The sequence below is a fragment of the Artemia sp. Qi Xiang Cuo genome, unplaced genomic scaffold (assembly GCF_049724085.1).
Source record: "Artemia sp. Qi Xiang Cuo unplaced genomic scaffold, ASM4972408v1 HiC_scaffold_2976, whole genome shotgun sequence".
NCBI classification, from domain to species: domain Eukaryota; kingdom Metazoa; phylum Arthropoda; class Branchiopoda; order Anostraca; family Artemiidae; genus Artemia; species Artemia sp. Qi Xiang Cuo.
The window spans coordinates 808,304-834,827 of NW_028300372.1; the positions used below are offsets into that span (position 1 = coordinate 808,304).

Here is a 26,524-nt window from a genome sequence, read left to right on the forward strand (position 1 = left end):
GTTCATTGTTTACACATAGTAAATGTTACTGAGAAAGATAGGCATGTTTGAACTTTACTTTCCAAGAAGACGAAGGCCATTCTGATAAGCCTTTCAAAAAATGTTGAGGAGAGTGTTGAACTAAATCAAAACACGTTATGTGCCTAAGGATTGTCAAAAGGGTACAACGCAGGAATAACTCAGTATATTAATTTGGAAAATTGTGGAAATAATAAGCGACATGGTCAAAGAGGCAATATTTGTATGCTATCAATACTACCACAACTACCATCACTACTACTATTTACAGTATTAAAGAGAAAGATTAACTAAATCAAAAGATGCTATGTGAATGCACATTGTCATAATAGTGTATCTCAAGAATTAATTTCGTTTTTTTTATTTTTTTTTATTTACAAACGGGGTACAATAAATAAATAAACAAACTTCTCATTTAAAAACACAATCCAATGCTGCATGCCGGAAAAAAAAACAAAAAAAGAAAAACACTTAAAAAAATAAATATATAATATTTTCTTTTATTATCTTTTATTTCCTCGGACTCTAGTTTTACCCAACCCAAATACAACTAAATATCTTCTCTCGCCTCCCTCTCCCACCCCTTCAACAAAAAAGTGGGAACTTGAGAATCATCCACGCAAACACCCCAACACAACTCGCAACATTCACAAATAGAGAGGAGAAAAAAAGGAGATAAATCACTCATCCATTCAAAACCCAAACAATCATCTCACCAACAAAATTCAACCAATCATTCTCTACACACAACCACTAAAATCTTACATATTGCGAAAAACAGCTTACTCTGAGCGAATTTCGAAATTCATCCAAATCTGTCTTGTTTTTACCTCCTAAGAAGTTTGTTCCAGACAGCCGGGGCAGAAAAACAGATAGAAACGTAGACCTTGTTGTTACAGGGAACGGGGTTAGTATTGAATGGGCATTTCTTGTCTCATACCTGTGTTGAGTTTCAGTAAATCCAATCGAGAAACATGCATGTAGCAGGTTATTAAAACTTTTAAACATGAATAATGCCGTGTAAAACTTAACTAGGCTGAACAGTGGCAGAATCTTGATACCGTCGTATTGCCTTCGAACCGAGTTAGAACCTCGCATTCCAGATAAAACACGAACAGCTTTATTTTGAAGAACCCTCAGTGGCAGTAGAAAAGTATTAAATGTCGCTCACCAAAAACTAACACAATATAACAAATACGGATGAACTAGCAAGAAATACAGCATTCTTAATATTTTAAGAGGGACAAAATGTTTCAGTTTCCATAGCAATCCAACAGTCCTGGCAATTTTTGTACACAGTGATTCAATATGAGGTTTAAACATAAGACACTCGTCAACTTGGACAACAAAATATTGGACATAACTTTGTCTCTGGAGATATCCAATTTCTAGCTGAATACCAGGGATCCAAGGACAATAATTAGCACTTCTTCCATATAGAATAAATTTACTTTTGCTATGATTCAAACATAACTTATTTACACGCATCCATCTTTCAACAAAACTCGTTCCTGTATTTAATAGTAGAAATAAATATGCCTCAGTCACAGCTGCCCGTGAATACTGTGTGTCATCAGCGAAGCTAGGCAATATCATCTTTGACCGTCTAGCTGCAGGTCCTACATGACTAATTATTCTTTTAAGACAGGCATTCAAATCATTAATATAGATTAAAAACAACAAGGGTCCAAGCACAGAACCCTGTGGTACTCCACATCTCACATTCATATAATCATAATGAACACTCCCAACCCCAACACACTGTTTCCTTCCACTCAAAAAAGACAAAATCAAACTATGAAAATTACCACGAATACCGGCATGATCTAATTTTGATAATTACTAGGGTCAACAGAGTCGAATCCTTTCATAATTTACAGAAATATAGACGCAACTTTCAATCCCGCATCCAACGAATCATTGACAAATGTTGTTAGAAAAAGCAAAGCTTGCTCTGTTGACATCCCATGACGAAATCCGAACTGAGTAGGGTGAAAATAAGAGATTTTATTTTAAAAATCCACCATTCTTTCATAAATCAGTTTTTCAAACAGACGCGATATTAATGGGAGCATTAATATTGGTCTGTAATTATTCATATTATTCTTATCACCACTCTTAAACAGGGGTACCACATGAGCACTTTTCAAACAATCCGGGTAAACTCCACTCTTAAAACATGAATTAATCAAATACAACAGATGACCTGAAACAGTAGAGAAAACTGAACGAAGAGTTCTAACACGGAAAAAATCCGACCCAGCTGCTGAATTCTTCATTGACTTCACTGTCATCTCAAGCTCTGCAAGAGTCACTGGTCTTAAAAATATAGAGACTTCAGCTGCCTCATCGAGAAAATCATTATAAGAGCCATCATTGGGTGACTCCACAACACTATCAGATACACTCTTACCAATATCTGTAAAATGTGCACACATTTTATTAGGAACTTGATAATCCGAGTGAGTATCTGGAATTTCAGGGATAGTCAGGGCAGCATGAGGGTTCACTACCAACTTAATGATTCTCCACATTTTTGCAGGGTTGCCCTCTACTTCTTTAAATTTACTTTCAAAGTATAGCTTTTTAGCCTGTCTTAAAAGGGTGTTAAGATTTCTATTATAACTTTTATAAATATCTTTATCTGATTGAGATCCAGTTTTAGTAGACCTTTCATAGAGCTCTTGTCTTATATCCATCGATTTAAGTAGCACTTTCGATATCCATGGTTTCTCTGCAACATCATAACGTGTACGCTTTTGTTTGAACTTTAGACTTTCATATAACATCTGAATCAGTTTTTCATACCATTTACCAAATTTATTATTAGCACAATCAGTACCCGCAAGGCATTCAAATGACTCATTCGTAAGTTTAGTCCTATATTTATATATAGCTCTCTTATCAATTATAGGCTGTTTAACTCCAGGCATACCATCTCCTTGACGACAACAACTAATAGCTGTACGGATGACAATAGCACAGTGATCTGAAACGTCGTTCACTAGCACTCGCGACAAGTCGCAGGTAACATTCAAAAACAGATTATCAATCACAGATGCACAAGATCCAGATATTCTAGTTGGAATATTAACAGAAGGGGAAAGACCTTAACCATATATAAGATTCAAAAAATTTCTTGCCTTCGAATTCAAATCTTGCACATTATTGAAACCAATATTGAATTCACCACTTATAAAGCAAAGCAATCGCGAATAAAAGTTGAAAGTTCAGAGGGTGCTCAAAGGGGAAGATTCTCTCACCAAAAGGCAGTGTGTGCACACTACTGCTAATACTACTGTTACTGCTACATTTACTACTACTGCTACTTCTACTTCTATTGCAGCAACTTGTAGGGCTAAGAGCATTGAGATTAAAATTTCGAGAAGTGTATAAACATACAGGTTATCAAAAAAACGTACCCACAATGTCATAGCAATGGCTAATTGTATAACGTTGAAACTTTCAGGACTTGATGCAAGGGATGTTCAACTTACCAAAAAGCAATAGGTTAATGTTACTGCTGCTAGTAGCAATACCGCTATTCAATACTATTGCTAGTAATATCAATTCTACTACCGTGACTACTTTTATACTATTCCTAGAGGGTGTGAAGGTGAAATTTTCAAGATATTTTTAGCGGAGATGAACTGAATCAGAACATGCCCTTTGTATACAGGTTGTCAAAACGGTGTATCAGCAATATCTTAGGAATAGTTTGGATTTTGAAGTTGAAACAAACTGGGCTTGTTATGAGGGATGTTGAATAAACCAAAAGAAAATATTTGCATCCTAATAATACTGCTTCTACTCATACTACTTCTACTGTTACTATTATTACTACTTCTATTAATACTACTGCCACTAAAGCTTAGGCTTCTACAATTGATTCTACAGCTATTACTACTACTACTGCTATAAAAACTAAGGATATTAAGGCAAAAAACTTGGGATATATATAAACTGTGTGGAACTAAATAGGAACACACTTTGCCCACACAGGTGTTCAAGCGGACGCATCGGAAATGCTTCAGGAAATGTTGATGGTATGTATTAAACTGGAACTTTCAGCGTGTGTTGAAGGGGATGTTGAAGAAACCAAAGTTACTATGCGCATACTGCTACTAATGCTGCTACAACTATTGCTACTGCGCATGCTAAGGGTTTGAATGTGAAGATTTCAAGGAATATTTAGGCGGATGTTGAACTAAATAAACGAACTATGAGCAGGTGGACTTTCAAAAATGTGACAAAACAATAACTGAAGAACAACTTACATTATTAATTTATACCTTTAAGTGTAAGTTGTGGGGGATTTTAAACTAGCCAAAAGGCATAATATGTATACTTTTAATAATACCACTACAATCAATGTAACTAATGACGCTAAAGGCATTAAAATGAAACTTTTAGGGAACGTTTAGGAGTTTCAATTAAAAGAAAAAACTCTATGCATGCTGATTTTTAAAAGAACAGATGAGCAATATCATAGGCAGCACCACTATAATAGCTATAATAGCTAGAAATATCATTGAAACTTTTAAAGGAGCTAATTAAATTCAGAATTAAAAGTTGTGATGCCCTTTTTAAGAGCAATAAGAGATTGGAGGTCAGGCAGCCCTTCTCTCAAACCTATTAATTTTCCAAACAATTCCAGTCAAGATTTTGAGACAGCCTTTTAGTTCCGCATGGTAGAATGGTCCAGCAACTATGTCTTCAGGGATATTAGGCATGTCAACCCACCCCAATTATGGAATTGGCCCATTATGCTTATTAAATAAAAAAAACAAGTTTTTTTAACTGAAAGTAAGGAACGACGTTAAAACTAAAAACGAACAGAAATTTTTCCGTATATGAAGGGGGCTGTCCCCTCCTCAACGCCTCGCTCTTTACGCTAAAGTTTTTTTATTGTTTAAAAAAAAGAGTTGTGAGAAAGTCAAACTTTAGCGTAAAGAGCGAGGCGTTGAGGAGGGGACAGCCCCTTTCACATACGGAATAATTTCTGTTCGTTTTAAGTTTTAACGTCGTTCCTTACTTTCAGTTAAAAAAACTTTTTTTTTTAATTTTCGAACATTGTTTAATTAATGCAGGTTTTAATTTTGGCTCACCGTACATGAAGAATTAAAACTAAATTTGTATATTATATTTGGTTAAATGGCTTTCTCGAAACTTGTTTAATTTTATTTACGAACGTTTTTATTAGTAATAAATATACGTAACTTAGAATTAACTTACGTAACGAACTTCTATATTCATAAATTTTTAACACGTATATTAGGGGGTTCGCCCCTAGTCAATACCCTGCTCTTTAAACTATAGTTCGAATTTTTTTCCCGTTCTTTAAAAATGACCTCTTAATCACAATCAGTTGATCAGTTGAAAAACTTGTTTTTTTTTATTTAATTCCTGATCTTTTTCTTTAATAATGCTGGGAAATCCGGCACCCCCTTCATAGCAATGCCCCTTCCCCCATGAAAACTTCCTTCATGGAAAGATCTTTCCATATAGCCCCCGACCCTCTCCTTCCCCCACCTACCAGAAAAAATCTCCTCTGAAAAAGTCTGTATACTTCCCAATAACCAATACTATATGTTAACATTGAGTAAAGTTCATAACTTTCAGCCCTTCCCCTGGGGAATTTGGGGGATCAAGTCATCCTAAAAGACATATATATCATATTTTCGACCATGATGAACAAAATGGCCATCTCAAAATTTTTATCGGGTGACTTTGGGAAAAAAATGTGCGTGGGAGGGGGGTCTAGTTGCCCTCTATTTTTTTGGTCACTTAAAAAGGGTACTAGAAACTTTAAATTTTCGTTTTAATGAGGCCTTCTACAATAATCTAGGACCCCTGGGTCAATACAATTACCTCTGGGAAAAAAAACAAACAAACAAACAAACAAACAAATACACACGCATCCGTGATCTTTCTTCTGGTAAAAAATGGAAAATTCCACATTTTTGTAGATAGGAACTTGAAACCTCTAAAGTAGGGTTCTCTGATATGGTGAATATGATCGTGTGATTTTTATTAAGTTTCCATAACTTTTAGGGGTTCTTTCCCCTTTTTTTCGAAAATCAGCCAAATTTTCTCAGGCACATAACTTTTGACGAGTAAGACTAAACTTGATGAAACTTATGTATTTTAAATCAGAATTAAAATCTGATTCTTTTGATGTATCTATTGGTATCAAAATCCCGTTTTTTAGAGTTTTGGTTACCATTGAGCCGGGTCGCTCCTTACTTACAGTTCGTTGCCACGAACTGTTTGAAAAACTAAATGTTGTTTCAAAATAAATCAAAAGGCATTGTGTTTATAGTCGCCAATAAGACACCTCAAAATATATCAAGGACGACGGGGGTATTAAGTTGAAACTTTTGAGGATACTTCTATTACTACTTCTGTTCTTACAATTTAAATAAATAAAAAGAGTTTAAATGTATCCATGTTGTGAAAGAGCATGAATCGGATGTTTTGGGAATGATATAAGTTTTATTTTTCAAGTCAGTTTCAGAAGTTATACAATTAAATTAAAAAATACTGATTGTGTCAGGATTAAAAACTTTTGAAAAAGTTTCTCCAACATACAAATAGCAACCCATACTATGGATTCTTGTAGAAAAAAAACTGAAAAGACATAAAATATTGTTTTTTTTATGGAAAGACTATATCAATAAAAAACGAACAGAAAATAGTTTAAAAACTTTTTCCACAAAACGAGTTTTTCAAAGAAAAAAAGGAGCTCCATTAAGCCAAGAATGAGCAAAATATAGATAGGATCTTTTGAGAATGATATAATTTTTATTTTTCTGATCAGCTTCAGAAGTTATAAAAATAAATTAAAAATACTGATTGTGTCAGGATTAAAAATGATTGAAAAAGTTTCTCCAACATACAAACAGCAACCCATACTATGGATTCTTATAGAAATAAAATGAAAAGATACAAAATATCATTTTTTCCATGGAAAAGACTATGTCAATAAAAAAGAACAGAAATTAGTTTTAAAAAACTTTTTCTAAAAACGAATTTTTCAAAGAAACGTTAAGAGCTCCATTAAGTCAGGAATGAAGAAAAAATAGATAGGATCTTTTGGGAATTGTATAACTTTCATTTTTCAGGTCAGCTTAAGAAGCTATAAAATTAAATTAAAAAATAATAATTGTGTTTGAATAAAAAAAATTTGAAAAAAGTTTCTCCAACATGCAAATAGCATCCGATACTGTGGATTCTTATAGAAACAAAAATGAAAAGATATAAAATATTATTTTTTCCATGAAAAAGACCATGTCAATAAAAAACGAACAGAAATTAGTTTACAAAACCTTTTCCTCAAAACAAGTTTTTCAAAGAAAAGTAAAGAGCTCCATCAAGACAAGAATGAGCAAAATAAAGTCAAGTAATCTTCCAAGCGTAAAACTACAACAAATCACTATCAATAAATATATGAAATTAAAAACGAGCAGAAATGATAGGCAGCGCAATCGTGCTGCCTAAGTAAAGAACGATGTTGGCATAACGTATTCTTTATTTATTTCTTTTTTTGCTTTAGACTCGGGCACTTCGTATCGAAGGCAGTTGTCTTAGAAATTTCAAAAAGAGTTCATTCGATTGGAATTTGGAGGGGCTTGTGCCCTTTTTAAGAGTCGACAGTGATTGGAAGGCAACTAACACCCTTTCCACGCCCACAATTTCCCCCAAACACATCCAATCAAAATTTTGAGATAGCTATTTTGTTCAGCTAGTTGATTTCAAGATATAAATTATGTTTTTTGGAGGACACTCCCAAACAACCCTCAGTGCAAGGGCTTTAAGTTATGCCCAGGGGCATTTAAGTGCGATGTTGGCACAATGTATTATTTTTTTTTCCTCTAGACCAGGGCACTTCACATCGAAGAAGTTGTCGTAGAAACTTCAAAAAGGCTCATTTAATTGGAAATTGGAGTAGCTTGTGCCCTTTTTAATAGTCGAAAGTGATTGTAAGGCAATTAACATCCCTTCAACCCCAACCATTTCCTGAAACACATCCAATAAAAACTTTGAGGTAGCCATTTTTGTTCGGCGTATTTGATTTCCAGATAGAAATTATGATTTTGAGCCGGACACTCCCCCACAACCCTCAGGGCAAGGGTTATAAGTTATACCCTGGGGGCATATAAGGTTTATATAGAAAGCGTTGTCGTAGAAACTTAAAAAAGGCTCATTCGAGTGGAAATTCAAAGGGCTAGTGTCCTTTTTGATAGTCAAAAGTGATTGGAGAGCAACTAACACCCCTCTCATGCCCACATTTCCCCAAACACGGTCTTCAGGGCAAGGGTTATAAGTTATGCCCTGGGAGCATATAAGGTTTTGATTGAAATCTTCGTCGCATAAACTTTAAAAAGGGCTCATCTGATTGGAAATTCAAAGGACTAGTGCCCTTTTTAATAGTCAAAAGTGATTGGAGAGCAACTAACACCCCTCTCACGCCCACCTTTTCCCAAAACATGGTCTTCAGGGCAAGGGCTATAAGTTATACCCTGGGGGCATTTAAGGTTTTTATTGAAATCTTCACCCTAGAAACTTTTAACAGGGCTCATTTGATTTGAAATTCAAAGGGCCAGTGCCCTTTTTAACAGTCGAAAGTGATTTGCGCACAAATAACCTCTCACGCCCGACCTCGTTAACGAACTGTTTGATTAAATGAAAAAAAGAAATTTTTCGTCCAATTGAAAGTGTGGACCAACATTAAAAAGAACAAGAATTATAAATCCTTCTCTTGGGTTTTGTTTAAACCTCTTAAAGAATTTGATGAAAATTTGCTAATTTAGTAACGACAAAGGGGTTAAGAATGGGATAGCCGCCTCATGCAGAGAACAATTTCGATTTGTTTGAAGTTTCAATATTGCTCTTTAATTTCAGTTGAAAGAGTAAGTATTATATTGATTGTAATATGAATTTATGGGTATCTGTTTTTTTTACTGATGTTATTTCCTTCTATTAATTAAAAAAGACTTTCCGAAAAATAATTTTTTCAAAGAAAAGTAAAGGCCATTTTAAACTGAACCTCATGAGATACAAATACCTGTTAACATTCAAACTCAAAACGACCAGAAATTACTATTAAAGAATAAATGAAATACAAAACGGACAAAAATTAAATAAACAATCAGAGAAAAAACATAAAACAATTAATAATATAAATGAATAAATAGATCTTAAAGCGAGTAATGATTAGATTTAATAGGAAAATCAAGCTTAAAACGAAAATAAATATTTTGCTATTAGTATAAATGAAACTTAAAACAAACAGAAATTAAATAAACAGTCAATGCGAACAAAACATACAATATATATTAATGTAAATGAATAAATAAATCTTAAAACGAGGGAAACTTAAATTGAAAATGCAAATCAAGTTTGAATCGAATAAAAATATCTACAAACAAGAGTTTTTTTGTATCGTCTCACTGATGAAGCCTAAAACCTACTGCGTCATTGGCGCTTTACTGAAAACAATTCTTTGAAATATTTTCACTTTTGTAACTTTAAGAAATCAAAAATTAATTAAGATTCTAAGGAATAAATATCAGCATATGTATATTAAATTGACAATGCACATTTCTTTTCAGTAAACTCATTTGAATTTTTTTTCAGTAAAGTACAAATTATATTCTGGCTTTTAGAAAGCATAAGGGTTTTGAACCCTACTCACATTAATTTGTGCTCGTTACTCTAATATTTATTTAAATTTTTGTTCGTTATGGGTTTCATTTATTTATTGATACTGATTTGGGGTAGTTGTATGCTTGGTAGATTATATGATAACGCCAGGTGTTGAAAATGTGAACCATACAACGACGGAATGGGGCTGCTACGAGAATTAACCTACTCTCCACCGCCTAAATTGACCATGCGGATTCAAAAATACCAATGGCACTTGCTTGCGAGAGGTGGAACACTCCAAAACTTGACATTTTATTATATTTTGGTGTTTCATGCAAGAAAATAAATGTTCCACAAAGTTTGAGGTGAAGTTTTCCGCTCAAATAGAAATGCCTAGAAGCCATAGAATGTTTTCATAACAAACTAACACGATTAGTTAAAAAAAATGGCACAGTTAAAAAATGGCAAAACTTTATGAGTCTTGAACAGTCTTAGAAAGTATAAACAAAATCAAATTGAATATTAGATATATAATGCTATTAATTGTTGAAAGATCAATCAGTTCAAGTTTTTTTTTCACTGTTATTTTTATTTTCATTTTCAATGCTGTAAGAACTGGAAAATAATAAATTTGTAATATACGAGTAGTTTGTTTTCAGTGAAGCACCAATGACGCAGAAGGATTTAGGTTTTTACAGTTAAAGAAGGGGGCAGTATCCAAATTTTGCTTGTAGTAAAACTATATTTGTCTTGACCAATCTTGAAAAGAACTAATAAATTAAACTGAATATTTGATGCATAGTGATATTAATTACTAAAATCTCATCAGTTCAAAACTTTACAGTAATTTTAATATTTGTTTTCAATATTAAGTACAAAAGTTAACATTTGTAATGTAATTCGTTTTCAGTAAAGCGCCAATGACGCAGTAGGTTTCAGGCTTCGGCAGTGAGACGATACCCTAACTCTTGTTTGTAGTTATTTTTATTCGATTCAAACTTGATTTGCATATTCAATTTAAGTTTCACTCGTTTTAAGACTTATTTATTCATTTACATTAATATATGTTGTATGTTTTGTTCGCATGGATTGTTCATTTAATTTCTGTTCGTTTTAAGTTTCATTTATACTTTAATAGCAAAATATTTGTTTTCGTTTTAAGCTAGATTTTCATATTCAATCTAATCATTACTTGCTTTAAGATCTATATATTCATTTATTTTAGTACCTGTTGTATGTTATTTACTGTGATTGTTTATTCAATTTCTGTTCGTTTTGGGTTTCATTAATTCTTTAATAGTAATTTTTGGTCGTCTTGAGTTTAAATTTTTAAAGGTATTTGTGTCTCCTCAGGTTAAGTTTGAAATGGCCTTTACTTTTCTTTTAAAAACTTATTTGTCGGAAAGTTTTTTATAATTAATTTTTGTTCGTTTTTGATTGCAAACAGTTTCAGGTTTTTTTCGCATGGAGGGGGTGCTTACTGTCCGATTATTCTTGATATTAAAAAACGGATCAAGATCTTTCAATTTAAATCAAATGAGGATTTTTTCAAAGTCTATATGATTACCTCTTTGATAAAAACCTTATATATGAACAATAGACAGCTTGCATATCTTGTGGACAGCGATTGACAACAATGAATGGATTGAAAAAATAGCTCCAATAAGGGGGTTTAGACCATTTCACTTGCTGACACAAAGGGATCACGGCTGTTTGGAATTGACCTTAATAGGACATTGTATGCCAAAGCAATTTTGTATCTATCAAAGAGTATGTATTTTAACCTTATAATTGGATAATTATAATAAATTTCCTATGTGTTCTTCCCATACAAAACCCCTTCCCATAAGTTATAAACCCCGCTTAATAAGTTATACCTCAGTGCATAACTTACAACGCCTACCCCTGGGCCCTGGTGGGTTGTGTCGACACCGGAGTTTTTGTTATCAGAACTTTGAACTATTTTAATAAAATGTCTATCTCAAAATTTTTATCTGATTCATCGAGGGCGTGGAGGAGGGAGAGGGGCTAGTTGCCCTTCAATCTCTTTTGACTCTTAAAAAGTGAACAAGAACTTTCAATTTCCAATCAAACGAGCCCTCTCTAAAGTTTATACGAGCATCCTTCCATAAGAAATAATATGAAGGATTTGGAGAATCCTTAAATTACAACCCTTGCCCTGAGGGCTTTGGGGGGTTGTAACCCTCAAAGACCTAATTTCCAGAACTTAAAACTACGTTTAATAAAATGGCTGTCTTAAAATTTTGATTGGATGTGTTTGGGGAAAAGGTGGCCGTGAGAGGGGGTTAGTTGTCCTCAAATCACGTTCGACTATTACAAAGGGCACTAGCCCTCGGAATTTCCAATCGAATAAGCCTTTTTTGAAGTTTCTACGATACCGCCTTCTATAAAAAACCTTATATGCCCCCAGGGCATAACTTAAAACCCTTGCCCTGAGGGTTGTGGGGGATTGTCCTCCTCAAAAACATATTTTATATCTGGAAATCAACTACAATAAACAAAATGGCTGATTCAAAAGTTTGATTGGATGTGAGGGGGAGAATGATGGGCGTGGGGGGTGGGGGCTAGTTGCCCTCAAATCACTTTCGACTAGCGAATAAAAGGGCACTAGCCCTTTGAATTTCCAATTGAATGTGCCTGTTCTGAGGTTTCTACGACAACGCCTTCTATAAAAACCTTATATGCCTCCAGGGCATAACTTAAAACCCTTGCCCTGAGGGTTGTGGGGGATTGTCCTCCTCAAAAACATATTTTCTATCTGGAAATCAACTACGCTAAACAAAATAGCTATCTCAAAATTTTGATTGGATGTGTTTGGGGAAATGATGGGCGTGAGGGGGGGGGGGGCTAGTTGCCCTCAAATCACTTTCGCCTAGCGAATAAAAGGGCACTAGCCCTTTGAATTTCCAATTGAATGTGCCTGTTTTGAGGTTTCTACGACAACGCCTTCTATAAAAACCTTATATGCCTCCAGGGCATAACTTAAAACTCTTGCCCTGAGGGTTGTGGGGGAGTGTCCTCCTCAAAAACATATTTTCTGTCTGGAAATAAGCTACACTGAACAAAATGGCTATCTCAAAAGTTTGATTGGATGTGTTTGGGAGAATGATGGGCGTAGGGGGGCTAGTTGCCCTCCAATCACTTTTGACTATTAAAAAGGTCACTATCCTTTTGAATTTCCAATCGAATGAGCCTTTTTTGAAGTTTCTACTAAAACACCTTCTATAAAAACCTAAAACCCTTGCCCTGAAGGTTCTGGGGGAGTGTCCTCCTCAAAAATATATTTTCTATCTGGAAATCAGCTACACTGAACAAAATGGCTAAATCAAAAGTTTGATTGGATGTGTTTGGGGAAATGATGGGCGTAGGGGGGGGGGGGCTAGATGCCCTCCAATCACTTTCGACTATTAAAAAGGGCACTAGCCCTTTAATTTCCAATCGAATGAGCCTGTTTTGAAGTTTTTACGACAACACCTTTTATAAAAACCTTAAATGCCCCCAGGGCATAACTTAAAACCTTTGCCCTGAGGGCTGTGGGGGAGTGTCCTCCTCAAAAATATATTTTCAATCTGGAAATCAACTACGCTGAACAAAAATGGCTATCTCAAAATTTTGATTGGATGTGTTTAGGGGAATGATGGGCGTAGGGGGGGGGGGGGTGGTTAGTTGCCCTCCAATCACTTTTGACTAATAAAAAGGCCACTAGGCCTTTAATTTCCAATCGAATGAGCCTGTTTTAAAGTTTCTACGATAACGCCTTCTATAAAAAACCTTATATGCCCCCAGGGCATAACTTAAAACCCTTGCCCTGAGGGTTGTAGGGGAGTGTCCTCCCCTCAAAAATATATTTTCTATCTGGAAATCAACTATACTTAACAAAATGGCTATCTGAAAATTTTGATTGAATGTGTTTGGGGAAATGATGGGCGGGGGGGGGGGGCAAGGGGGCTAGTTACACTCCAATCACTTTCGACTATTAAAAAGTGCACTAGCCCTTTAATTTCCAGTCGAATGAGCATGTTTTGAAGTTTCTACGACAACACCTTCTATAAAAACCTTATATGTCCCCAGGGCATGTAAAACCCCTGCCCTGAGGGTTGTGGGAGAGTTTCCTCCTCAAAAATATATTTTCTATCTGGGAATCAACTACGCTGAACAAAATGGCTATCTCAAAATTTTGATTGGATGTGTTTGGGGGAATGGTGGGCGTGGGGGTGGGGGGGGCTAGTTGCCCTCCACTCAATTTGGACTATTAAAAAGGGCAATAGCCCTTTAACTTCCAATCGAATGAGCCTGTTTTTAAGTTTCTACGACAACGCCTTCTATAAAAACCTTATATGCCCCCAGGGCATAACTTGAAATCCTTGCCCTGAGGGTTGTTGGGGAGTGTCCACCTCAAAAATATATTTTCCATCTGGAAATCAACTACATTGAACAAAATGGCTATCTGAAAATTTTGATTGGATGTGTTTCGGGAAATGATGGGCTAGGTGGGGGGCTAGTTACACTCCAATCACTTTCGACTATTAAAAAGGGCACTAGCTCTTTAATTTCCAATTGAATGAGCCTGTTTTGAAGTTTCTACGACAACGCCTTCAATAAAAACCTTATATGCCCCCATGGCATAACTTAAAATCCTTGCTCTGAGGGTTGTGGGGGGGGGGGGGGTTATCCTCCTCAAAAATATATTTCTATCTGGAAATCAACTACGCTGAACAAAATGGCTATCTCGAAATTTTGATTGGATGTGTTTGGGGAAATGATGGGCGTTGGGGGGGGAGGGGGGCCAGTTACACTCCAATCACTTTCGACTATTAAAAAAGGCACTAGCTCTTTAATTTCCAATCGAATGAGCCTGTTTTGAAGTTTCTACGACAACTCCATCTATAAAAACCTTATATGCCCCCAGGGCATAACTTAAAACCCTTGCCCTGAGGGTTGTTGGGGGGTAGGCTATCCTCCTTAAAAGTATATTTTCTATTTGGAAATCAACTACACTGAACAAAATGGCTATCTCAAAATTTAGATTGGATGTGTTTGGGGAAATGATGGGCCTGGGGGTGGGCTAGTTGCCCTCCAATCTTTTTCGACTATTAAAAAGGGCGCTAGAACTCTCGATTTCCAATCGAATGAGCCCCTTTTGAAGCTTCTACGACGACCCCTTCCATATGAAGTGCCTCTGGGAAAAAACAAATAATAATAAAACATTGGAGCCGTATGGCCTTTACTATGAGCAACGCTACAGCGTTGCCTCTGATAGTTAATAACTAAAACTGTTTTTCTAGGGGTAATTTTCTAAAATAAAGAGTTATCAAGATTGTACATTGAAATCTATCTAAATTTAAAGCAATAAGAACACCACCAGAAATATTTTTTTCTTCATTAGAAGTGAAAAATTGCACAAGCATACATTAATTGGTATTTTTGAAGAAAAAATTAAATTTCAATAAAAATACCTCAATTTGCAGTTGTGCAGTTTTGGTAGTCGTGGCTTAATTTTGTGTTTACTAGTCTTTGGGAATTAACAGATTTTTCATGATAACTAAACAGGCCAAACTAGAGGATGTGTATTTGAAGATTTTGGGCCGTATATAGTCTCCAGGGAGAGGTCTGAAAACTCCAACTAGGCCACCTCCAATACTATTTCTCAGACCTTGGTCCATGTAGTAACAAAAATGCGTCATTTTAGAATTTTATTTCGATGATCCAAGAAGTCAAAATGAAAATTGATATCACTAAAGGTGGGAAGTCTTGGGCAACTCACTAATTTCGTATATAAGGGTTCATAAATTAACATTTGACGAAATGTAGGCTTGCTAGGCATTCTTGAAGTTAAGATCTCACGACTATTCTCGTCAAGAGTATTTAATTTCTTTCAAAAGACATTCTGAGGAAACTTTACCAATTTATGTAAGTGACTAATACAAAAACAAAACTTAATTGTAAGCAAAAAAAACATAATAACAAATAGTTGTCAGTGGTGTGTATACTTTATTAGAACTTGGAACGTATATCTAGATAATTTGTATAAGAAATGATTGCAGGATCCCTTCTGCCGAAATATTTTATATAAAGCAGTAAATTGCATAAATAATAATTAATACTATTTAAAATTGATTTATATACTTGGGAAAAAGTAAGCTAGTGACACATATTCAATTGGAAACTGAGTACATAGTTTGAAGTTGCAAATTGGTGATTTTTTACAAATTTAACTTGCCAAAAATTCAAAATACATAAATAAAACTAACTAGTCTTATTTGTAATCCAAATCTGTATAAATTTCTTTTTATGACCCATGCAATGATAGCAAATCAATTTGAGAACAACCGGGTTTTTTCTGGACCTAAGAAAAACGGCCAAATTTTCGGCAACCAGTTAGACGTTTATTACGATCATTTCAACTAATTCTAACAACACTCGATTCTCTAAAAAAGCAAAAATTGATCAATCTATTCTTTCTTTAGAAGTAACTGTACCTGAGAGCACAAGCTTTCCAAGGTTATTTTCAGGTTACAGGTTTACTGGGTGCAACAACAGTTTCCAAATAAAACAAGTTTTTTTAGGAATTATTGGAGCTTTAGTACTTTTAAGCCTTTTGCCTAATAGAATCATAGTAAATCAAAACAACACTTTATAACAAATTGGAAACTTACTCATAATTAGTAACAGCAGAACCTCCATCCCCCCAGGTGTTTTTTTGAGCCATTGGGTCACTTGGTCCAAAGACACATAGCCTAATTAACCACAATACAATAAACAAAGTGTTGCACCTGTGGTTGAAATTTATCTGTGGTTGAAAAGGGTTTTTTCTTTTAATTGAAACCGGAGTCAGTGAGGATCAGAAGAAATAAATGATCAGAAGAAAAATATAAAGAAGACAAGGAAACACATGAGCCAACCCCGTTTCGTACCCGTTTCTTTAGCCTTTTGATTCTTTTTATCTCTTTTTCTTTTTGTGGAACTAAATGAAAAAAGAAATGACAACTAATTGTATGTTCTTTTCAGTTGTAAAGTATTTGGCTGTTGAAGAATACCAACTATTTTGAATTTAGTTTTGGACAATGTAAACTTTTGTTTCTATTGAGATTATCAATTTAAAAGGAATTTTTTTCAGAATAAAGGGATTTGTCTTTTTCGGATCGTGTGGTTCCACATTGGTTATTAGATGAAAAAAACAATCTTCACTTTTAAAAAACAGGATTACCAGAAAATTATCCAAATATCCAAAGTGCTAATTTAAATATGAGAATTAACCAGCATGGAACAGCATTAATTTCTCATCAAAAATCTTGATGTAGAAAAGCACTTCTTACATACATCACATTTGTTACAATAAAGCAAATATGTATCACAGGATTATGATGAAATTGCTAAAGAAACTGAACACATAAAAAAAGCATTGAACAAAAACTAATTTGATGTATTAGTAATTGGTTGTGAGAATAATAGCCGCAAACCAATGAGGACACACCTTGTGTTACAACAATGTTCCTTTACTCCTCTATGTACTTTTTTGTGAAAATTGTACCGCAAAATTTATGAAAATATACTGTCTAAGAAAATTGACAAAATCAGAAGCTTTTCTGCACATATGAAAGGTTTCTCACCTGATTGCAGTCTTTGATAAGTATTCAAACAACTTGCAAAGAACACTTCTCAAATGCATCACATACATACCTGTAATTGGCTACTCACCCGTATGCCATCTTTGGTGTTTGTTCAAATTTCCTGATTGACGAAAGGTTTGGTCACATATGTATTCTCTGATGGTTGTTCAAACTTGAAGACTGAGAAAAGGACTTGTCACAAACATCACACGTAAACGGTTTCTCACCCGTATGAATTCTTTGATGTGCCTTCAAACTTGATGACTGAGAAAAGGTCTTGTCACAAACATCACACGTAAAAGGTTTCTCACCCGTATGTATTCTTTGATGTTTGTTCAAATTTGAAGAATGAGTAAAGATCTTGTCACAAACATCACACGTAAACGGTTTCTCACCCGTATGATTTCTTTGATGATTGTTCAAACTTGATAACTGAGAAAAGTTCTTGTCACAAACATCACACGTAAACGGCTTCTCACCCGTATGAATTCTTTGATGTGCCCTCAAATTTGAAGACTGAGAAAAGGTCTTGTCACATACATCACAACTAAACGGTTTCTCACCTGTATGCACTCTTTGGTGCTTGTTAACCTCCTGCAATCGTGAAAACGTCTTGTAACATACATCACACTTAAATGGTTTCTCACCTGTATGAATTCTTTGATGTATATTCAAATATCTTGCTTGAGAAAAGGTTTTGTCACAAACATCACACTTGAACGGTTTCTCACCCATATAAATTCTTTGATGCCGGTTCAAATCGCACATATGAGAAACGGTCTTGTCACATACCTCACATTTAAATGTCTTTTTCTTTTTATGAGTTGTTTTATATCTTTTCAATCTTTCATACTTTTTACTTTTCAGGCAACTTATCTGATCTCTTTTCTGATTTTCTAAGCCTTTTCCTTCCGAATCAGATGGACAACCAATTGCGAAACCACTCGTTGAGGGATTCTTTGAAACAACCAGTGACGTATTTCCCTGTAAGTGTAGCCCAGATATGTGTGGTGAAATGTGACCTAAAATTAAAAAGTCTACAGAATTAAAAAAAAAGAATAGAACAATAAATCAGAACTCAAAATACAGAAAACAAAAAAACACATCTTTCAATATGTTTAAAAGTCTACACAGTAAAAAAAACCGAATAAAACCAAATATCTAAACTTAAAAAAACTCAAAACAAAACATAAAACCAAATATCTAAACTCAAAAAAACTCAAAACAAAACATAAAACCAAATATCTAAACTAAAAAAATAAAAACAAAACATAAATCTTTCAATATGTTTAAAAGTCTATACAGTAAAAAAAACGAATAAAACCAAATATCTAAACTAAAAAAAAAAATAAAAAAAAAAACATAAACCAAATATCTAAACTAAAAAAAAACTAAAAAAAAACATAAAACCAAATATCTAAACTAAAAAAATAAAAACAAAACATAAATCTTTCAATATGTTTAAAAGAATACACATTATTTGTTGAAGGTAATTTTTTTTAGGGGTAGCCGCAAAGCTTTGGATTTAAAAAAAAATAATGAAAGCGACTCTTTCCTCAGGTCTTAAAAATGCCAGTTTAAATAGCGATAAATCCTTTTAATAAAAAGTGAAAAGCAATAACACAAAATTCTCGATATTTCAGTCACATATTCAGTGATACCGTCATCAGCAAATATCCAGTACTTTTTTTATTGTTTTTCACTGTATATTAAAAGGATTTATGCCTATTTGAAATATTTTTTACGACCTGTGGAAAACAATATTTTCGTCAATCTTTTTTTCAATCCAATCATACTCACTATTTTTCTTCTAGCTAGATAGGCAGTTCAGTCTAGCTTCGAGATAGTTCACATAAAAAGCCAATTTTCTGCTTCTTTTAAATTTAACTGGAAATCAAAATAATAGACAGAATTATCTATTAATTTATAAAGAAATATATACACTGTAAGTATGAATTGCATAATCTATATAGTCATGTAGTTTTAAGGCTTAACATCAAGCTTATTGAAAAATAATAAAACCTACCTAACTATTTTTGAGTGAAAATTTAAAAATGTTCTTGAAAGACTACGAAAACGGTTTGGCAAACATATGCATATTGGAATAAAATAAAACAAAAGTTCCATCTTAAAATTAGGTTAAAATTAAAATTAGGTCTAATAAAATAATATCCAACACCTTTCAATCAACAAAAACACAACGTTTCAGATGTACCTTCATTGTTAGAATATTTGGATTCCTGGGTATTGTAATCAAATTTACATGGTCCTGAAATGCTAGGTGAATTAAGCAAAGGAACATCTTCCCGCTTCGGTGACAAATGATGGTTTGGAAAATGAAAGGGCTTCTCGCTGTCACCTGGTGAAGCATCTTCAACTTCTAAAAAGAAATTTAAATTTAACAAACATAGAAAAACTTAATTGTAAAGCTTACTCAACAAACCTGACAGATTTTTCTTTTTAGTTACGTGTAAAAATGTAAATATAGACATTACATGTATACATTAAATCAGATGTACATGCAGGTTTTTCCACAAATCTTTTTTAAAATCTAGTTTTTATGAAGCAAAAGAAAACCAGAAACACTTGACAAAATTCATTAACATGGAACGCATTAAAACCTGACATTCATAGCAAAACAAATTAATAGTATAAAACGAGTTGCTGGATAAGTATAATTTAAGGATAACGTCTTTAATAAAAAAAAAAACATTTTACAGCTAGACAATGACAAAAAAAAATTAAAAGTAAAAGAATACCAATCGATCTGTGTTAGTTCCGCAAACATAACGTAAAAAATGCAGCCTCCCAAAGTTTAGCAGCTGAATTCAACTAGCTTTATTCCTCTCTTACATGTATTATAATAAGATATTCCCATTTAAACCCACATAACTTCCCCTGCTTTGGTAGAAATACTTCCCTCATCATACCTGCACAGAGAAAAGAGTGACAAAAAATTTCTCCACCGGGTGATTACTTGTCTCACCAAGCTTAAAAATTAAAGGCAATAAATTTAATTTAAATGTGTTTTGGATCACAGAGAAGTCGCTTTTATCATCCCTAAGCTCTTGATTGTTAGATCCTAGTACATAAACTCCTATTACTAACAACAACTCACCGCAGCACCAAGCCGCCAGAGGCAAACTCAGCTTCACGTGATTCTCCTTGATCCCAATCTATTCAATGCTTCCCTCTTTATAACCTCCCCGGAAGTTCTCATTTCCTTTAAATATTTCTTACAACATCCTCCCACCCCAACTGCGGACGACCTGCTTTCTGTTTAGCCTTGGACGATTGGCCAAAAGAACATTCTTTGGCCATCTGTCATCCTTCATCCGCAAAACGTACCTTAGCCATCTCAACCTTTCACTATTATAGCCCTAAAAAGCAGAATCACTTTTCTTACAGCCTAGGGTTTTAAATACAGTGAGTCAGCCTGGTACTCAGAACAAACCGAAGGTAATTTCTCTGGACAAAATCTAGCAAATCTTCATCCGCTTTTCGGAGCACCCATGCTTCAGAGCCATATCTGATCACTGGCGTCAATGGCTGATCACTGGTAGCTTTCAAAATTCTAATCTTATTTGCAAACTTATCCTCCTATTCTTCCAAACTTTTTTTTAACTGTGAAAAAGCACCCTTAGCCATGGCTATTCTATTTTGAAAATCTTCACTGCTCCCATCGTTTTAATAATAATACTACCAAGGTAAGCGAAGCTGTCCAGTAGATCAATCTTCTCGTAACCCAACATCAATTTTTTATCTTCACTTATTCGAAGCCTTAGTGACTTTTTTAACATTTATTTTGAACCTATTTTGGCTCCCTGAGCTCGCAAAACCTCTAAGAGTTCATTCATTTTGCTCAAACTTTCATCTAGGATGCTTAAATCGTCAATCTTCATCCCCTTTTCGGAGCACCCATGCTTCAGAGCCATATCTGACCAATATCGTCACTGTAGCTTTCAAAATTCTAAGCTTATTTGCAAAATTATCTTCCTATTCTTCCAAACTTTTTTTCAATTAAGAAAAAGCACCCTTAGCCTTGGCTATTCTATTTTCGACATCTCTACGGCTCCCATCGTCTTTACTAATAATACTACCAAGGTAAGTGAATCTGTCCAATAGATAAATCTTTTCGTTACCTAACGTAACTTTTTCATCTTCACTTATTCCAAGCCTTAGTGATCTTTTTAAACATCAATTTTTGAACTTATTTTTGCTCCCTGAGCTCGCAAAACCTCTACAAGTTCATTTATTTTGCTCACGCTTTCATCTTGGATGCTTAAATCGTAAGCATAATACAAGTCCAGGACTTTTTTCCCTCCCCATTTGATTCTGTGCTCTCCCATTCCCTTTCCTGTGCTTCTTAAGACAAAGTCCATCAAAATGATCCATACGAAGGAGGATAGAACACAACTCTGCTTAGCTCCGGATTGAAAATAAAACCAGCTGCAAATCTCATTTCCTATCTTGAACGCATTAGTGTTACTTTCTTAAAAAGCACTAATTACTTTTGTGTATTTCTCTTGTATACCATAAAAAAAATAAGATCTTCGCTAAAGTTCTTCTATCAACAGAATCGAACGCTTGCTCATAATCTATAGAACTGAGGATCAAAGATGTTTGATAACTCAGGCACTTCTCATTACTAACTGAAGAGTAAAAATTTGGTCAACACATCTTACCTTTTCTAAACTGCACTGTTCTTCTCTTATAACTTTGTCTATGGCATCTCTCAGTCTAAAAAGTTACTAAAACCTATATAAAAAGTTACTAAACCTATAAGAAGTTACTAAAACTAAAAAGTTACTAAAGTCTAATAGTTACTGAAACTAAAAAGTCTCAAAAAGCCTATTACTAAGTAGTTTGCTACCTAATAATTATAATTACCCTTGATAATTACCAAAGTCATTCTTATCATTTTTCTTATACAGTGATATAATTAAGTTTTCCCTACAATCCCTAAAGTTTCCCTAAAAAAAATAATATTCAAAATCTTCAGTAACTTATTTCAAACCTCAGCGCCACCATATTTAAGAAAATCATTTACCACAGCATCATCACCTGGAGCCTTATCATTTATTAATCGTTTTGTACTGTTGCTAATTCTTTTTCAAAAACAAATCTTCCTTCACGTTTAAGGCATCAAAAATTTTCATTTTCTTTTTTATCTTTCCCTGCAACTCTATCTTGGTTTAGCACAAACTAAACATTCTTCTTTAACCCTTTCCTTATCACTAATTGTGACCCCGTTCCAACCCTTGACTGGGACACGTCCGGATTGACTACTCCCTCTCAATTTATTAACATGCCAGTAAAATTTTTTACTATTATGCCATCTAGCTGCATCTTCTAGATCCTGGGTAATGCTATCCATGGCCTTCACTTCACACCTCCTTAGTTCATATTCTAACACAATCTCCACTTTCTTCAAATTCCTTTTGTTTTCATATGATCTTTCATTAAGATTATTCTTCTACAGGCCCCATCTCTGGTCTATTAAACATAAAACTGTATCTTTTCTTTTATTCTGTAACAGAAAATTTAACTGTACAACTTACCGATTTTAATAAAAGAATTCTCAGAAACTGTGATGAGATCGGCCATTTTCGGAATTTGTGGCAAGTCCATGAAAGATCTTGGAACAGAGTTACTGTTAATTATGAAAAGTATAATACTATCATCAACACTTGGATACGACACCAATTTTAGTCAGGAGAGTCCTGAAATACAGCAAATATAATGATTGATGACGAACAATGACTTTTAAACACTGCAAAGCTGATTTTATCTTAATACAGTTGAAAGAAACTCCTGCAAACTCCTACAGTAGTCAAAGGCATTACACATCAGATTATGTTTTAAGCCTTTAGAAGAAGTATATGACACAATTGCCCTGATGGCAATTAAAGTTGAAGATAAAGTTTTTCTTAGAGCATATCTTATCTTAATACATTTGAAAACACAGGCTCGTCTCCTTCAGCAGTCAAAGGCATTACACATCTGATTATTTTTTTAAACCTTTAGAAGAAGACTGTGACACAATTGCCATGGTGGCAATCAGAGTTGAAAATATATAAATACCCTATTTTAATTTTTTTTTCTTAAATTCCCTGTCTTTTTATTCTTTTTTATGTGCACAATAACATTCACCATCTATATTATCCTGCTGTCCAGAATCAGTGATAGTTTTGTTTGAAACTAAGCCTGCTACCATGAGAACATAATAAAAGAGAGGGGGCCAGTTATTGAGAATACGTTACATATAAGCATATAAGCATATAAGTTCACCTCTGGACATCACAGGACAAGTTCAGCTCTTGTCCTGTGAACATCAATCCAAACAAATAGCATTTGTAAGTGACAAAAAGGATTATTTATTACGCAACCCAAGTATATTTCATAAGGAATGTATGTGATTGCAATTCCTGTCTTAGATTCAGTATGATATTACGTATTTAGATTTTGAAATCTCATTAATTCAGTGACCTTGAAAACAATTTCTCGGTTTACTAAGCTGTAACTCCACTGTGACGTCACTGCCTGCTTGATTGGATAAAGTTTATATTGGTGACGGTTTTTTGGCATTGATTTGGCGTGGATTTTTGTCTATTGAATATTATTACCGTAAGGGCAATTATGAAATAATGGGTGACTCAGATATTATTTTAAATCCATTATTGAATTTTATTTCTCGATCGATGATTGATGGTATCAAAGTAGAAACAATAATTGCTAAGTCGACAAGCTTTTTCAGTCATGAAACCATTCTAAAGGCAAAGGAAGTCTTACATCAGTTGCTAGAAATTGGAACACGTTTAATTAGATGCCAAAAAGACGATGAAAATGTCCTTGACATTTGTAAGTGGTTATCTACGGCATCGAAAGAGAAACGTAAGATCCCGAAATTCGTGATCTACTCACCGTGTGAAATTCCAACAATTGGTGATGCGATCGCTGCAGCATGAACCTATCGCATGAATGAACTTTCCCGCAAAATTGACAGTTCGTTTGAGCTAAATAAGCAACAATTAGCAGTACAGGTAACTTCTGCCTAGTACTCCTCTACTCAGTTGCCTTGCACCAAGGACCAATCCACTCTTTCGACTTCTGCTGTTTTGCTAAAAAAATACCCGTCAGATCTTTCATCTCAGCTATTAAGGAAAGATTTTATTCATAAATTATGTCCTGAAGCTGCAAATAATCTTTCAGAGGTGAAACGCTCTTCATCAGAATGGAAAATTGTCGTAAAAAGAAAACCCGCTGCCTCCTCAATTGCTGACCAGATGAAAAAGTTCCAACCTGGCCTCTTAGCCTCTGTTAAATCTCCCGCCTTCATCGGTGTAATAAAATGCGTTCCGACAGAAATGAATGAAAAAGATCTAGAGAAAATTATTCCAAAGTGTGTCAAAGCTTTGCAGTGTGGCAAGTCACGCGTCTACAAGATTTATTTTGAACAACGGAGTGATCTTGATTCTTTTCTGAAAAATTCTGTGAAGGTGGGTTATGAAAAGTTAACTGTCCAGAATTTCATATTCATACCTAGACGGTGTTTCAGATGCCATCAGCAAGGACATTTTGCTGCTGATTGCAAGAACGCAGAACTGTGCTCTCGCTGTGGTTCCTCGGAGCACTCTTCCACAAGGGATAATCCATGTGTTCGGAACATGTTTTGCATTACATGTAAAGAGTTTAATCACACATGTTACAGCATCAAATGCCCTGGCAACGCTCAAACCGATAAACGGGCATCTAAGTAGATTAATGGATATTCGTTTTCTCTCTTGGAACATTAATGGTGGTCTTATAAAAAAAAAACCTATTCTTGAAAATATACTTCATAATCATGATATTCTTTGTTTGCAGGAACATTTCCTGACCAACCACAGCCTTAGTTTACTTGACATTAGTTCCACTTTCAAAACTTTCTCGGTTCCAGCTAAACGTAGTGCTTCCAAAGGCAGAGCTTCTAGTTGTTTTACTACTTATGTAGCATCGAATCTTAATTCTAGGGTTTTTTTTCCTTGTGATAGTTTTTTTAGCTGTTTGAGTAGTTGAGTGCATAATAATAAATGTGTATTTAAACACAGTTTACAAAGATGAGGATTCTGAGACAGATTTTTCTTTAGCAGTTAGTAAACTTAGCTCTTGTCTTCGTGATGTCCTTAAACTGAAAATCCCGTGTTTGATCGTAGGTGATTTTAATTGTGATTTAACCTGCGGGTTGTCTTCAGCTTCTATCCGTGCTTCTTTACTATTAGGAATATTTGGTGATGATTTTAAAGTTCAACAGAAATCTGCTCAGTTTACTTACATTCATTCTTCCTCTTGCACATCTAACCTCGACCATGTTGTGTCATATAACCTTGATATACCTTGTGTTGAGGTAGTTTCCAATTTTCAAGTTTCAGACCATCTTCCTATTGCTTCTAGTTTCAAACGAGAAGCTTCTCAGATTCCAGTGTTACAGGCTTATACTGTTCACCGGCACAGGTGGTATACTTCTCGCGATTGGAATAAAATTGACACATCTCAGTACATCGAGATTTCAGATAGTATCCTAAACAAGATCCGAGTTCCATTTCATCTTCTGCAAAAGTCTTCTAATAAAGACATTAATGAGGTTAGATTAACTCTTGATATATACTCCGCAGAAATTTGCCATGCGCTTTTGTGTGCTGAAAAAAGGGCAGTTCCTCTTAAAAAAATACGTGTTGGTACCCAAGTTCCCGGGTGGTCAGGAAATCTAGTGTTGTCTGAAGCTTGTGACCGTGCTAAATTTTGGTATAAATTATGGAGAGATTGCCTATGCCCCCGTCAAGGTATAGTCAATGAATTGAGAAAAATGACAAAAAAACGTTTGGCTAAGGAACTTGCCCTTCATCGATCTAAAATGCAGACACTTTATTCCGAGAAGGTCAGGAATTCACCTGATCTTCTGTGGAAGCTATTACCCCGTACTATCTCCTCCAATTTGCCAGACCCGAATGACATTCCATTGTCCGAGTGGATTTCCCATTTTTCAAATGAATTTTCAGAGCCTGATCCTGTTTTATAGTCACAATTTTGTGACGAGCTCTGCAAATTCATTGATGAATCTCCTGACCTTGATTTTGTTGTTACTTGTGATGCTGTTATAAAAGCCATTTCCCAACTTAAAAAGAAAGTGTCTTGTGGGATAGATAAAGTGAGCACTCTACACATCATTAATGGAAGTTATCTATTGG

The 26,524-nt window shown here is 34.6% G+C and overlaps 1 protein-coding gene across 1 annotated transcript in view; it reads right to left on the reverse strand.

Moving 5' to 3' along the window:
• The window catches only part of LOC148938751 (uncharacterized), a 27,792-nt gene extending 4,888 nt beyond the window's left edge, over positions 1-22,904 (reverse strand). Inside the window, exons 1-4 of the mRNA XM_089107565.1 lie at positions 22,859-22,904; positions 19,513-19,677; positions 18,209-18,319; positions 17,386-18,106 (exon numbers count right to left, since the gene is read on the reverse strand). Coding sequence (XP_088963691.1) covers positions 17,439-18,106; positions 18,209-18,319; positions 19,513-19,677; positions 22,859-22,904 — 990 coding nt within the window. The 3' untranslated portion in view covers positions 17,386-17,438. The remainder of the gene's footprint in view (positions 1-17,385; positions 18,107-18,208; positions 18,320-19,512; positions 19,678-22,858) is intronic.
• Positions 22,905-26,524: the final 3,620 nt, after the last annotated feature.